This window comes from Arvicanthis niloticus, chromosome 2 (assembly GCF_011762505.2).
Source record: "Arvicanthis niloticus isolate mArvNil1 chromosome 2, mArvNil1.pat.X, whole genome shotgun sequence".
Classification (NCBI taxonomy): Eukaryota; Metazoa; Chordata; class Mammalia; order Rodentia; family Muridae; genus Arvicanthis; species Arvicanthis niloticus.
In genome coordinates this window covers 59,467,278-59,481,413 of record NC_047659.1, presented here as the reverse complement: position 1 = coordinate 59,481,413, position 14,136 = coordinate 59,467,278, and the positions used below count along the sequence as shown (strand labels likewise).

The window sequence follows — 14,136 nt, the reverse complement described above, 5'->3', positions numbered from 1 at the left end:
GCCCATTAATCTTAAAAAGCTCGTCCCTTGTCAAACTCTGGGCCCGTTTTGTGTTTCCTCTGCCTTTATCTTGATCCAAGAAATGCTAAGATGGCTAAGAGCTGCACTCAAGGTTCCTTATCCCAGCCTGTTGCATCTTCCCCAACTCCAGGAGGGACCCCAGGCTAACCTCATACACTGGCCCACAGTTCCAGACTCGGTCCGATCCGTCCCATCCTGATTTACAGGAACTCACACTAGCAATCAATCATCCTTAATTTTTAACTGGGCTGTATCCTGAAGCAGCCAATAGCTGAGACTGCCCCCCACACCCCACCCTCACTGACCCTCTGCGGCTGTCCTCTCAGTCTGCCCTGAAGCTGCTTAGTGACTAAGAACTTGGACCAGGTTTGGTAATGGGGGCTTTGGGAAGAACACAAAGTTAAAGAGGGCTTGGCAGGGAGTTCTTCAGCCTCCTTCTCTCCTACTGTCCAGTTTGTTATTTCTGCAGTTTCCATAGGCTTGCTTCTATTTGAGCCTTCTGCCTCTTCTTCCTCCTCCCCTCCCTCAAAGCTGTGCTGCCCAGCTCGCCCTTGCCCTCCTCCTGCTGCCTCTGGCTTATTGTTTAGTTAAGTGGACCAGGGAGATTGAACAGATGGGCAGAGACCTGGGCCTGAAGGGAGAGAAGGGCCAGCCGGTGCCGGGAAAGGGAAGCGGTTTGGGGAAAACAAAACAGAGGGCGGAGCCAGGGAGAAGGTTGCCCCAGAGGGAGGAGGAGTGAACACACTAAGGAGGGGTCGAGGCCTAGAATGGAATGGGGGCGGGCCCGGGGATGGGGCGGACCCCCTGAGCTTCTAGGCTCCGCGCCTGGCTCTGAGGCTAACTGGCTTCGTAGGACACAGCTGACATCGCTGCCCAGATGGCCTCCAGGCTGACCCCACTGACCCTCCTCCTGCTGCTGCTGGCTGGGGTAAGTGGTCCCTCTATGAGGAGGTGGGGTCGGGGTAGAAGTGAGAATTAACCCTTCAGTCCTTGGCGTAGGAGGGACGCTTCTCCTGGGAGTCTTATGTTCAAGCCTTGAACTAGCATTAGACCAGGGACTGGAGGGACTGGGTTGTATATTGGAAGGTACCTTAGCTGAATGATCTTGGGCAGGACCTTTTTCAGGCTTCCATAACCCAATACGTAAAAGTGAGAATACGTAGACTCTACCCAGCCCATCAGCTGGGCTTAGATGGGTCATAAAAGACAAGATGAAGAACAAGCCCGAAGTGGTAAAAAACAGACACCCTCCACCCCGACCCCCCCATGCTGCTGTGACGAGCTCTTCTAAGCTAGGGTCTGTGGAAATAGGGTTGCAAGAAAGAAGTCTAGCAGACGAACACAGACCCACACCAAGGAAATGAGGAGTGTGGTCCCAGTAGTCTAGCAGGACAGGGCTAACAAGTAAGCTCATGAAAACAGCTTCCGGTGGATGATCAGTGGAATATGCTGGCATCTTGGGTGACACTGAGGAGTTAGCACATAATGTCTGGTTAAACAAGGGATCTGGATTTTCCACACTTTCCTTCCCAATTCTGAATACACTGCTACATAAGAAGACTCTCCTCTCTCCACGTCCCAAATGCCCAGGAGACTGTGGTTACAGGTTGAGCCACTGTAGCTAGTCCCCACCATCTCTTCCTTTCCTTTTGGGATACTAAATTGTTTTCAGTTCCCACTACTGCACCGCATCAGCTCTTGGAAAAATCCACAGTCCTGAAATAAGACTCACAAATGCACTAGCCTAGCAAGTGAGTCAAAACAAGTAGATACTTACAAGAAAACAGCTTCTTGCATGGCGGTCACTGAACACAGATAAACGGTAACCAAAATTGGAATTGCCTCATGTCTCCTGCAGAGAATTCCCCCCAGCATTGCCTATTTCTTAAGGAACTGTGGGAGTGGTCCAAGGTTTCACCTGCCAGGTTGTACCAGAAGCAACTGGTATCATATGTCCCCAGTCTTCTCTTCTTGCTTGGAATGGTTGAGGGAGCTATGGCTCACCAGGAAATGAAACACTGTTTCTTGAACCACAGGATAGAGCCTTCTCAGATTCCGAAGCCACCAGCCACAACAACCAGGATCCACTGGTGGCTCAAGAGAAAAGCAGAGACAACTTCCCTGAAAGAGATGGTTTCTGGAGTCCCACTGAGCCCAAAGTACAGTCAACAACCAGTGTATCCACCAAAATAACAAATGACACTGCCATGGATAAAGTAGCCAATAAGTCCCTCATCCAGCACGTCCAGCCAGCTGCTCAGCTACCCATGGATTCTCCCAGCCAGCACCCTCTGAACTCTTCCAGTCAGTCCCCTCTGAATTCTTCCAGCCAGTCCCCTCTGAACTCTTCCAGCCAGTCCCCTCTGAATTCTTCCAGCCAGTCCCCTCTGAACTCTTCCAGCCAGTCCCCTCTGAACTCTTCCAGCCAGTCCCCTCTGAACTCTTCCAGCAAACCCTTCACAACCTCAGATCCTCCCACCCAGGCTCCTATTGAACCCTTCTGCCCAGTGCCACTTGCTCAGTGCTCTGATTCAGACAGAGACTCCTCAGAGGCTATGCTCTCGGAGGCATTGACAGATTTCTCTGTGAAGCTCTACCACGCCTTCTCAGCTAGCAAGAATGCTGAGACCAACATGGCCTTTTCCCCATTCAGCATTGCCAGCCTCCTCACACAAGTTCTTCTTGGTAAGACTCTGACTTCTGTCCAGGCTGTAGGTGGGACCCTTTTATAGGGATCACCAACCACAGACCCACTGGGAGGCTGTGTCTCTGGAAAGAAGCTGTAAAATGGGCTACATGATAGGGGTGGTAGGCTTTCATTCTTGAACATTGTTTCATTTAACAACGATTTAATTAGGTACTATTACTTATATTTTTGGTTGTGAGCCCTGCCTTTAATGGCTGAGCCATCTTTCCAGCCTGTACGATTACTTATAAACTAAACCCCTATGGACTCATTAATAACATATAAAATAAGGTCCCAGTCACCAGTCTTGGTTCAAAGCAATGGAAGGTGATAAGAGAGATGAAATCACCAGAGATAGACCCAAGATAGAATCATGGTGATGTACTTCCTAGCTATGCAACCATGGACAGTTCACTTAACCTCTCTTGACTCTGGCCTATTACCTGTTAAGTAGGGAGGTAAAAAGCCTTCTGCCTTCAGGAGAGTGATTCAGCTGGGAAAAGGCAAGAACAAAATTAACACAGGCAGTGGAGAGATGAGGGGGGAGGGGGAAGGAGAGGGGGAGGGGAGGGGGGAGGGGGAGGGGGGAGGAGGAGGGGAGGGGGAGGGGGGAGGAGGAGGGGAGGGGGAGAGGGAGGGGGAGGGGGAGAGGTGTGACAAGCAAAGAAAATTCCAGAAAGGTTTTTTAGAAACTACACATACAAGATTCCTTTTTTTGACATCCCCAAGTCCTAATGTCCCACCGTAGCTGGCAGCACCCAACTCTCCAGACTGTCCTCCTCAGACAGTCTCAAAGTCTCTTGTGAGGTCCTTTCTAGTCAGTTGGTTTCAATACGTTAATTTTAGTTCAGATCCTGCATTCATCTTTCATTTATTAGCTCTGTGGCCTTAGATATATTAATAACATAATCCCTGAAAATTTAAGGTCCTCCTCTATATAATAGGCACTATTATATGAGTATCCTATGTAAAAGGCTTGGTGACAATTTAATAAGGTAGCATAGGAGAGGTATTAGAATACCTGGAATAGAAGGAAGGCTCTTGACAAATTTTAGTTGTTATAGCAGAGAAGACATGTATAAGTCTTAATAATGCTTATTATTAAGTAAGTGCTTAATAATGAATAATATTGCCGGGCGGTGGTGGCGCATGCCTTTAATCCCAGCACTTGGGAGGCAGAGGCAGGTGGATTTCTGAGTTCGAGGCCAGCCTGGTCTACAGAGTGAGTTCCAGGACAGCCAAGGCTATACAGAGAAACCCTGTCTCAAAAAAAAAAAAAAAATAATGATGATGATGAATAATATTCACCCTTTTTTTATAATAGTGATCAAACGCTTCTGCTTGTAGGATGACCCTTTGTAAATCCGAACCATCTAAATCAAAGTTAATGTGGAAGTGGCTAGAAAGATGAATGGGATTCACAAAGGTAGAGAACCAGGGAAGGAGAATATTCGAAGCCCTGGAAATGTCTAGTGGGACGACTCACTGCCCACTACCTTCTTCCTGGCACATGAACTGTCTTCCAGAATACAGTTCTGATGTTCTGAGACCCCCAACATAGCAAAACCCACCCTGCATTCTAGCCAGTCCTCAGCCCCCGTCTCACATAGTAGGTCTCCCACTCCTCTCCCAAGCACCCTCATCTCTCTCTGTCCTCTGTGGCAGGGGCTGGAGACAGCACCAAGAGCAACTTGGAGAGCATCCTTTCCTACCCTGAGGATTTTGCCTGTGTCCACCAGGCTCTAAAGGGCTTTTCATCCAAAGGTGTCACTTCGGTGTCTCAGATTTTCCACAGCCCAGGTGAGTGTCCAGGGCAGATAGTGTGGATGATTCTGGAAAAGAAAACCTGGGAAACAAGACAAGAACCTTACTAGGGATGACTAACTGCAGATGAGGGTCTCAGCAGGAGTTTCATTCAGGTGGATCCAGGAGCTAGACTGTTCTTCCCATGAGACCTGGGCAAATTGTTTTCATTCTTTAGGATAAGAAATCCTTATGTACCCATTAACAGCAGGTCTAGAGGTTAAAGGTTCTGGGTTTTTAGGCTGTGTGAAGCACAAGCAAAGCCTAGGGTTTTGATCTATTTTGATCAAATTTGTCTCTGATCAAATATATTGATCTATTTAGTTCAGCAAAGCAGTCCACTATTTCAAGAACTCACATTTCCTCCAGTAGACTTGGGTTGTGAGAGCGAAGGTTAGGAAGTCTGATCATGAACTTTCACTGAGGCCTGGAAGTAGGGTTTATTCCTGCTGAATAAGAGAAGAAAGAGAGGAAAGTCAACTGCAAGCTGTAATGTGTGCTAGCCAAGCACCGGTCTGCAGCAGCAGCAGGACTGTGGAGGAGCGGCTCTGTGGCTCTCAGTTCCCAGTTTGTTTTCTTGAGCCAATTTGTGCATCTATAATAAACCAAATTGTGCATCTTGAGCCAGTTTGTGAGCTGGTGTCTACTCCAGTATTTTGTCATCATTGGAGCAAGCAAGAAGAACCATAGAAGCCTGGACAAATGTGATGGTCTTTAATCCCTGCACTCTGAAGGCAGAGGCAGGCAGATCTCTGTGAGTTCAAGACCAATGTTGTCTATGTGAGTTTTAGGCTAGCCAGAGCTACACAGTGTACTCATCTCAGAAAATAATGATAATGATAATGATAATGATAATGATGAAGAAGAAGAAGAAGCGAAACCAGAACCTATGGGAAGTGTGCTCGTTCACATACTTGCCCTTTGAAGGAGGGTAGGACGGCTCAGAGGAGTCACACTTCCCTGCCTTGTCCCGCCCCTCAGATCTGGCCATAAGGAGTGCCTATGTGAATGCCTCTCAGAGCCTGTATGGAAGCAGCCCCAGAGTCCTGACCTCAGACAGTGATACAAACTTAGAACTCATCAATACCTGGGTGGCCGAGAACACCAACCACAAGATCAGTAAACTGCTAGACAGCCTGCCCTCCGACACTCGCCTCGTCCTTCTCAATGCTGTCTACTTGAGTGGTAAGGGAAACGCCAGGCAGGTAGTGTGCATAACGCGGTTCTGTCTCCCCTCCTGTCTTCACATGCCACCCGGCTCAGAGTTCCACAGCCACATTCCCATGTGACTGACGGTCCTACCCTTCCCTAACAGGCCCTTTAACACCCTTCTGTCCCTACCTACATTACAGCCACCCTTTCTTCCTTTAGCCAAGTGGGAAAAAACATTTGAGCAAAAGGAAATGATGGAGCCTTTCCTCTACAAGAACTCTTTCATTAAAGTACGCATGATGAATAGCAAAAAGTACCCTGTGGCCCATTTCAGTGACCAGACTTTGAAGGCCAAGGTAAGTTCTGGGCTCATTGTGGTCCTGCTTCAAACCTGAGTGTCCTGGCTTCATTTCTGCAGTGACTTCCTTCCTCCTGATCATTATGGGATGCCGGCTTGCAAGTTCCCCATTTCTGCTTCTTCTGTCCATTAGCCCCGCCCTCTTTTCTCCTTCTCCTCTCTCTAGTTTTGGCCAAGGCAGGGACTTTTAGGCTGGAGGACATGAGTCTAGACATGCTTCTAAGGCTTCTTCATTCATCTCTGCTGCATCAAATGGCAAACAGTGAGTTGTGTTTTAATTCTGTGTATCTCTCTCTTAGCAGCCAGCACGCTAGGTAGACTGGTAGCTTACCAAGTCCTCTGTGTGTGTGTACTTGTTGTACAGTATTCGTACGCACTTGTAGGTGTGTAACTGGATATGTGCAGATGTGTATTAAGTATATATATTCACACAAGTCTTAATTTTTTGGTTGTGTTTTCAGTTTTGTTTATTGTTTTTTTTTCCAAGATAGGTTTTTTTCTGTATAGCTCTGGCTGTTTTGGAACTCATTTTGTAGACCAGGATGGCCTCAAATTCGGAGTTCTGTCTGCTTCTGCCTCTTGAGTGCTGGGATTAAAGATGTGTACCACCAGACCAGGCTGAATTAAGTTCCTTATCAGAAATTGAGCAATATAATTCTAGTGGGGAGAGAGAGAGAGAAGACAGAATATGGAGCCCAAGCTGCGTTTGGCAGTGCATACCTTTAATCCAGCACTTGGGAGGCAGAGGCAAATAGTTTTCTGTGAGGTCATGGTCAGCCTAGTCAACATATCAAGTTCCAGGACAGCCAGAGCTATATAATAGAGAGTTCCTATCTAAAAGAGGAGGAGGAAGAGGAAGAGGAGGAAGAGGAGGAAGAGGAAGAGGATGAAGAGGAGGAGAAGGATCCCAAAAAATTCTAGTTAGTAAATTCTCCAATGCCCAGTGCCTAAGCATTCCTGCCTTGCTAAAACTGCAAGACACAGATCTCTAGGGTAGGAAGCAATGTCTCAGCACTGAACGTAAGGAAAACACAGCTTCATAGCATAGCTATCCTGGTTTCCACCTTGGGAGATTTCTGGGTCCCTTTACACTTGGGTGTGTGTATATCAGTGTCTCAGAGGGAGAGATTTTGAGCCAGCATCCCACATCCATGGGTAGCGTGTCCATGAACTTAAAGAACTATAAATAGAAAACATTTTGAGAAAAAACCATACTGAACGCACCCAAACTTTTTTCTTGTCATTATTCCCTAAACAATACAGTATACAACTATTTACATGGCAGATTTGGTTTTGGTGTTAAAACTAATCTAGGAATAATCGGAAATATAAAGGAAACAGGGCTAAAATAAACTACATCTCAAGCTCGTTTGGTAGACTGCTTGCCAGGCCTACACAAAGCTGTGGGTTTGATCCTCAGCTCCTCATAAAACTGGGTGTGATGGTGTCTACCAGTAATTCTAGCACATCAGAGGTTAAAACAGGAGGGTCATAAATAAGTTCAGGGTCAGGTGAAGGGTGGCACACACCTTTAATTGCAGGACCAAGGCGGCACAGGCAGGCGGATCTCTGTGAGTTCCAGGCCAGCCTGGTCTACAAAGCAAGTTCCAGGACAGCCAGGACACAGAGAAACTGTGTCTTGAAAAACCTAAAGGGGAGCTGGTGGTGAGAGAGAAGTAGTAGTTCAGGGTCATCCTCTGTTTGAACCCATCCTGGATTGCATAAAATCTTATGAAGAATGAGTGAATGAATGAATGAATGAATGAGAGAAAGGGAGGGAGGGAAAGGAAGGGGGAGGAAAGCAAGGAGGGAGGGGGAGGGAAAGAAGGAAGGAAAATAAGACAAGAAAGAAGGAATTAAAAAACAAAATCTCTTTCCTATTATTACATAGCTAGCCAGGGTATGATCCAAAACTTGTGCATATTCCTTGGACTGTCACCACGACCAGCATGCTTGTCAGATTGATTGACTGAAAACCCATTTCATGGCACAGCATGGTAGTAGGTTTAGCTGCCACATATTGAAACAGTATACACTAAAAGACAGTCTTGGGGCACAGGAGGCTAGGCAAGAAGAGCGAATATGGTGTATCTCATACTCTCTAGGTGGGACAACTGCAGCTCTCACACAACCTGAGCTTTGTGATCATGGTACCTCAGAGCCTGAAGCACCAACTTGAAGAAATGGAAGAGGCACTCAACCCCACTGTCTTCAAGGCCATCATGAAGAAGCTGGAGCTGTCCAGATATCAGCCCACTTACCTGACGATGCCTCGCATCAAAGTAAAAAGCAGCCAAGACATGCTGTCAGTCATGGAGAAACTGGGTGAGCCCTGGCCACCTGCGGTTACTCTTCTGGTCATGAGGAGAAGCAGGAAAGGTGGTGCTAAAACGTGGCTGTCATTCTACAGGTCTTTTTTTCCTCTCATCCTTAAAATGAGTTTACGCTGCAGCTGTGTAAGTTAAAGGGACAGGGGTTTTATCCCATGAGGTCAGAGAAGGCTGAAAGGCTGAAATCGTATGTGACTTACCAAAAGTTTGCCTGACTTCCCCTCGAACTAGTTGGAGTCAAGGCACAGTGGCAGTCCAGACCTCCAGATCTCTGGGATGTTTCTCCTCTGGCTCACTGAGCCATGTGACCCAGATGGGCTGCAGACATTCACCACCCCAGCCATACTCACTAGTCAACCACCTCATAGGCTCAGCTCGAATCAATCAAGAGATGACAGTTTAGGGGCTCTGAGTTCTTGGGGGAACTTTACAAGCACCACTTTAGTTTTTCATTTTTTTCCCCATTGATTGGGAAATTTAATATTATTTAACTTTTTATTGATTCTTTGTGAATTTCACATCATGTACCCTAACCCCACTCGTCTCCCCATCCTTCCATATCCACCTTCCACCCTTGCGACCTCCCCCACAAAAGAAAATGAACAATCAAACAATCAATCAAAAATCTCACCATGGAAGCTGTAGTATGCCACGGTGTGTCACACAGTAAGTACACCCACCCTATTGCCCAAGCAGCTTGACTTGCAAATGTTTATTGCAGTGAGTCATTGGGCTGGTCCGAGGCCTCTGGCTTCTGCTACACTATCAAGAGTGGATCCTCACCAAGTTGCTGGGTGTTGTGCAGAGATACTGCAGCTTTGAGTCTGCAGGACCAGCCATTTCACGAACTTCAGAAGTTCATAGGTGGGGTAGATGTTGGAGTGGGCCATTGCAAAGCCCTGGATCTGGGTCTGGTTGGTAGCTGAGTTGGTCATCAGGACAGCTCTTCCACACCCAGGCCATCAGGAGCCAGCTCTCCAGAACCCAAGCTACCTGGGCCAACAATCCAGCACTGCCTGGCAAGGAACAGCTCACTGGCTCTCACAGAAGCACCATTTTCTAGGCTTTAGCTTCATCCCTAGCTAGATTGGTCACTCATTTCCTGTTCTGACACTTGACCACCTAATATACAATCTGACTTTCTAGAATCAGGATACAAAACCAAATAATAGACTAGAAGATACACCTAGCACTCCTTCTTGTGAGGAATTACAGGGGCTCTAAGAACAGGAATCAAAAAACAGATATTGACCCAGTTGGTGGTGGCACACACCTTTAATCCTAACACTCAGGAGGCAGACTCAGGCAGATCTCTGTGGATTCAAGGCCAGCCTGGTCTACATAGTAAGTTCCAGAACAGCCAAGGCTACATGGAGAAACCTGATCTTGAAAACAAAACAAAATTAAAAACAATTATTAAAACAAATGAAAAACAAATATTAAAATAAAAGGTTTTGATCTTTTAAATATTTAAAATGACACCTCTGCTGCTGAGGAGATGCTAGGGACTTAGGGGCTCTTTGTCAGGAATTTAGGACAGAGACCACTACATATTTATGACTTATGACTTCACAGGATTACGCCCTCCTATGATCTCATTTTATAGCATATTACCCATCTCTAGTTTCCAAAGTCCTTTTAAAAGCAGTGATGTCATTGCTTCAGGGGAGAGTTGATGTTAGGCAGAGAGCGAGGCCTCTCATCTCTTGAGAGTGGCAGTTGGGCCTCCTGGCAGGGGTTCCCACTGACAATCCCAGAAGGCATGAATCTGAGGAGGAAGAAACTATGGGAATTTGAGACTAACCCAGGGCAGGGCAGTGGTGGCACACGCCTTTAATCCCAGCACTTGGGAGGCAGAGGCAGGCGGATTTCTGAGTTCGAGGCCTGCCTGGTCTACAGAGTGAGTTCCAGGACAGCCAAGGCTATACAGAGAAACCCTGTCTCAAAAAACAAAAACAAAAACAAAAACAAAAAAAAGAGAGAGAGAGAGAGACTAACCCAGGAAATTAAGAGCAGAATCTCCACTCGCCAAAAGTTTCCTGCTGATGTCTGACTTTACTTTTCTCTTGGTTTTGCCCTAGAATTCTTTGACTTCTCTTCTGATCTCAACCTGTGTGGGCTGACTGAGGACCCGGATCTTGAGGTGTCTGCCATGAAACACGAGACGGTGCTGGAATTGACAGAGACAGGCGTGGAAGCAGCTGCAGCCTCTGCCATCTCCGTGGCCCGAAACTTACTTATCTTTGAGGTGAAGCAACCATTCCTCTTCCTGCTCTGGGACCAGCAACACAAGTTCCCAGTCTTCATGGGCCGTGTATATGACCCCAGGGCCTGACACAGGCAAGAGTTGGGCTTGAATAAATACTGCCCCCCAAGCTTCTGCTCATCCAGTTATTTCCTTGCCACTGCCTGCCCTAGCCACTTCCAGCCTTAGGAACTGGCAGACGGAACTGTCTCTATCCACCAACCCCCAGGGTATCAACCACTTTTTTTGCAGTTTTATGGTTTAAGCTTATCAAACTCCACAAATAAAGCTTGCAGACATTTTCTTCTCTCACTAGCCTCTGTGTACTAGTGACCTCAGTATCAGAAAACAAGAATTACCATGCTTCCTGCATCGGCTTTGTGTAATAAGCAACTCTATACTTAGTGGCTTAAAGCCCCCAATGTTTTGCTGATCTGCCGAGTTGAGTTTCCCTGGGCATATAAATGTATCTTCCATAGTGAGCAGGTTGGTTGGGGGATGACTGGTCTTTGATGGTTGTCTTAGTTTATTGTTGTCTTGGTTTTATTGCTGTGAAGAGACACCATGACCACAGAAACTCTTATAAAGGAAAACATTTAATTGGGGCTGGTTTACAGTTTCAGAGGTTTAGTCCATTACCATCATGGCAGAAAGCATAGCAGCTTGCAAGCAGACATGGTGCTGAAAAAGATGAGAGTTCTACGTCTTGATCTGCAGGTGGCAGCTAAAAACTGTGTGCCTCTGAGCCTGGACTTAAGTATCTGAGACCTCAAAGCCCACCCCCAAAAGTTACACACTTCCTCCAACAAGACCACACCTACTCCAACACAGCTATATACCTCCTAATAGTGCCACTTCCTATGGGCCAAGCATTCAAACACATGAGGCTATAGGGGCCATACCTATTCAAACCACAACAATGGTCTCAGGTGGCACTTTTTGGCATTCTTCTACATGTTTCCTATGTCCCACCACCAGGATGACCTGTGTTCTAAGAACACAGCCTCCTTCTCTCTTGTCTGCCTATATCAAGTTTACCATTTTCTCATCAACCACCAGCACAGTGAAATTTAAATTTAGAGTGAGAAACCACTACAAAGTTATGGGGTAGAGAGCCATTGATTGAGGACCACAAATGCAGTGTATCTGTCACAGTCCTTATCTTGATTATTTGCTTCCCCAACCCCCCCTCCACAAGTATCAATAGGTGCTGGAGATGGCTCAGTGGTTAAGAGCACTTGCTGTCATTCCAGGGGACCTGGATTCAGTTCCCAGCATCCACAGCAACTCACAACTGTTCACAATTTCAGTTCCACCTGACACCTTTCCCCCTCCACAAGTACTAGGTACACACATGGTGTATAGACTTGAATGCAGACAAAACACCGACACACTAAACCTATAAGATAAATTTCAAAATGTAACAGTAACCGTAGTAGTGACCATGGTGGGAATAATTGTAGGCATTCTGCTAAGAGTTTTGCAGACATTTAATCGCTACAATAACTTTGTATGACTAACTCAGGCTGTTTGAAATCTTTTATAAAAGGCTTTCTTCTGGGCACGGAGGTACAAACCTGTAATTCAAACACTCTGGAGCAGTGGTTCTCAACCTTCCTAATGTGGTGACCCCCAACCATAAAATTAGTTTCACTGCTTCTTCCGCTCCTCCTCCTCTTCCTCCTCCTCCTCCTTGTCCTCCTCCTTCTCTTTCTTCTTCGTCTTCTTCTTCTTCTTCTTCTTCTTCTTCTTCTTCTTCTTTTTGTTTTTGGTTTTGGTTTTGGTTTTGGTTTTTTGAGACAGGATTTCTCTGTGTAGCTCTGGCTGTCCTGGAACTCACTCTATAGACCAGGCTGGCCTCGAACTCAGAAATCCACCTGCCTCTGCCTCCCAAGTGCTGGGATTAAAGGCGTGCGACACCACTGCCTGGCTTACTGCTTCTTCTTCTTCTTCTTCTTCTTCTTCTTCTTCTTCTTCTTCTTCTTCTTCTTCTTCTTCTTCTTCTTCTTCTTTTTTTAAGATTTATTTTTATTTGTATGTGTACACTGTAGCTGTCTTCAGACACACACCAGAAGAGGGCATCAGATTCCATTACAGATGGTTGTGAGCCACCATGTGGTTGCTAGGAATTGAACTCAGGACCTCTGGAAGAGCAGTCAGTGCTCTTAACCACTGAGCCATCTCTCCAGCTCCTTACTGCTTCTTTATAACTGGAATTTTGCTACTCTTGAGAATTGTAGTGCAAATATTTATGTTTTCTGATGGTCTTAGGCACCCCCCCCCCCGTGAAAGGGTCATTCAACACCCTGACCCATAGGTTGAGATCCACTGCCCTGGGGGAAACATAAATTGGAGGATAGCCTGGTATAACAAGACTGCTCCCGAAAAAGCTTTTTCTATCTTTGCCTCCAAATTTGCTATACCCATGAACTCACTGATGCCTCAGCTCTGACCTCTCCTGTCTCTCTTCTCCCTTCTCCCTCCTCAGCCCATCTCTCTGTCTCTGCCTCATCTCTCTGTCTCCATTTCTCCCCACCCCTCAGTATGTCTCACATTCTCTCCTCCCCGTCTTCCTCATCTCTCTTACTGAAGGCACATCCAACTCAAATATGCAGACCATCATTCCTTGATTTAACCCATCAGCTTCTCTCGCTCATGAGGTGAAAGATCCAGACTCCAGCCTCATCACAGTCTCCCCTCCCCAGCTCTGTCCACACACACTTCAGACCCTCAAGTTCCCATCCACAACTAGCCCAGAAGTAAGTGTACTCCCTGAGCCATCACTCCTCAGATACCTCCTAAAGATCTTCCAGACGTGGTGAAGATTTAATTTTCAAAAGGAATTATCCCAAAGGTCAAGCCCAACTGCTTGATATACTTTCAGGTTGGAGAATCTCCCTGCAGGCTAGCAGATGGCCAGGAGATAGATTCCAAGAGCTGATACCCCCACATTCTAAGAACTTCTGTCTTCCTTATCCCTTCCTCCCAGAAAATCTTGTATAAGAAACTGAGACACTTGGGAAGTAGGTAACAGAGTAAAATGTCACCTAACCTAACTGTACCCAAGCATGAAGCTCTTGGGCCTTTGGGCTTGTCCCTTTCTCCAAGGTACTGAGTTAGAGAGCCAGGCTCGTGGCTAAATACAGGATGTGAGGTCACCCAAGCTTCTAATAACCCTTGGCAGCATAAGCTTAGCATGGATTCTGGTAGCTGTCTTGTTACTTTTTTATTGCCCTGATAAAACACCATGACCAAGGCTACTTTTGGGGTAGGGGGAGGTCACAGTTCCAGAGAGTAAGAGTCCATGACCACCATGATAAGGAACACAATGCCAGCAGGCATGGCACTGGAGCAGTAGCTGAGAGCTTAAGCCTGATCCACAAGCATGAGGGATGGAGAGAGAAAGGCAGAGAGATAGACAGAAAGACAGACAGACAGAGAGACAGAGACAGGGAACTGGCTGGCAATAGTACAGGCTTTATAAACCACAAAGCCAACCCCCCAGTGACACACCTCTTCCAACAGGGCCACACCTCCTAAT

At 46.6% G+C, this 14,136-nt stretch overlaps 1 protein-coding gene across 1 annotated transcript; it reads left to right on the top strand.

Moving 5' to 3' along the window:
- The first annotated feature begins 299 nt into the window (after positions 1–299).
- Serping1 (serpin family G member 1) lies at positions 300–10,910 on the top strand. Its single transcript, XM_034496367.2, has 8 exons — positions 300–387; positions 875–949; positions 2,058–2,706; positions 4,373–4,507; positions 5,492–5,695; positions 5,882–6,018; positions 8,126–8,345; positions 10,432–10,910. The coding sequence occupies exons 2-8, from the start codon at positions 899–901 to the stop codon at positions 10,683–10,685; spliced, it is 1,650 nt and encodes a 549-aa protein (XP_034352258.1). The 5' UTR covers positions 300–387; positions 875–898; the 3' UTR covers positions 10,686–10,910.
- The last annotated feature ends 3,226 nt before the right edge of the window (positions 10,911–14,136 follow it).

Bases quoted from the DNA above. Each gene is read 5' to 3' on its own strand.
- Serping1 (XM_034496367.2), top strand. From the start codon at position 899: ATGGCCTCCAGGCTGACCCCACTGACCCTCCTCCTGCTGCTGCTGGCT. The intron at 2,707-4,372 runs GTAAGACTCTGA...CCTCTGTGGCAG, and splicing joins CCTCACACAAGTTCTTCTTG to GGGCTGGAGACAGCACCAAG. The intron at 5,696-5,881 runs GTAAGGGAAACG...TTCTTCCTTTAG, and splicing joins CAATGCTGTCTACTTGAGTG to CCAAGTGGGAAAAAACATTT.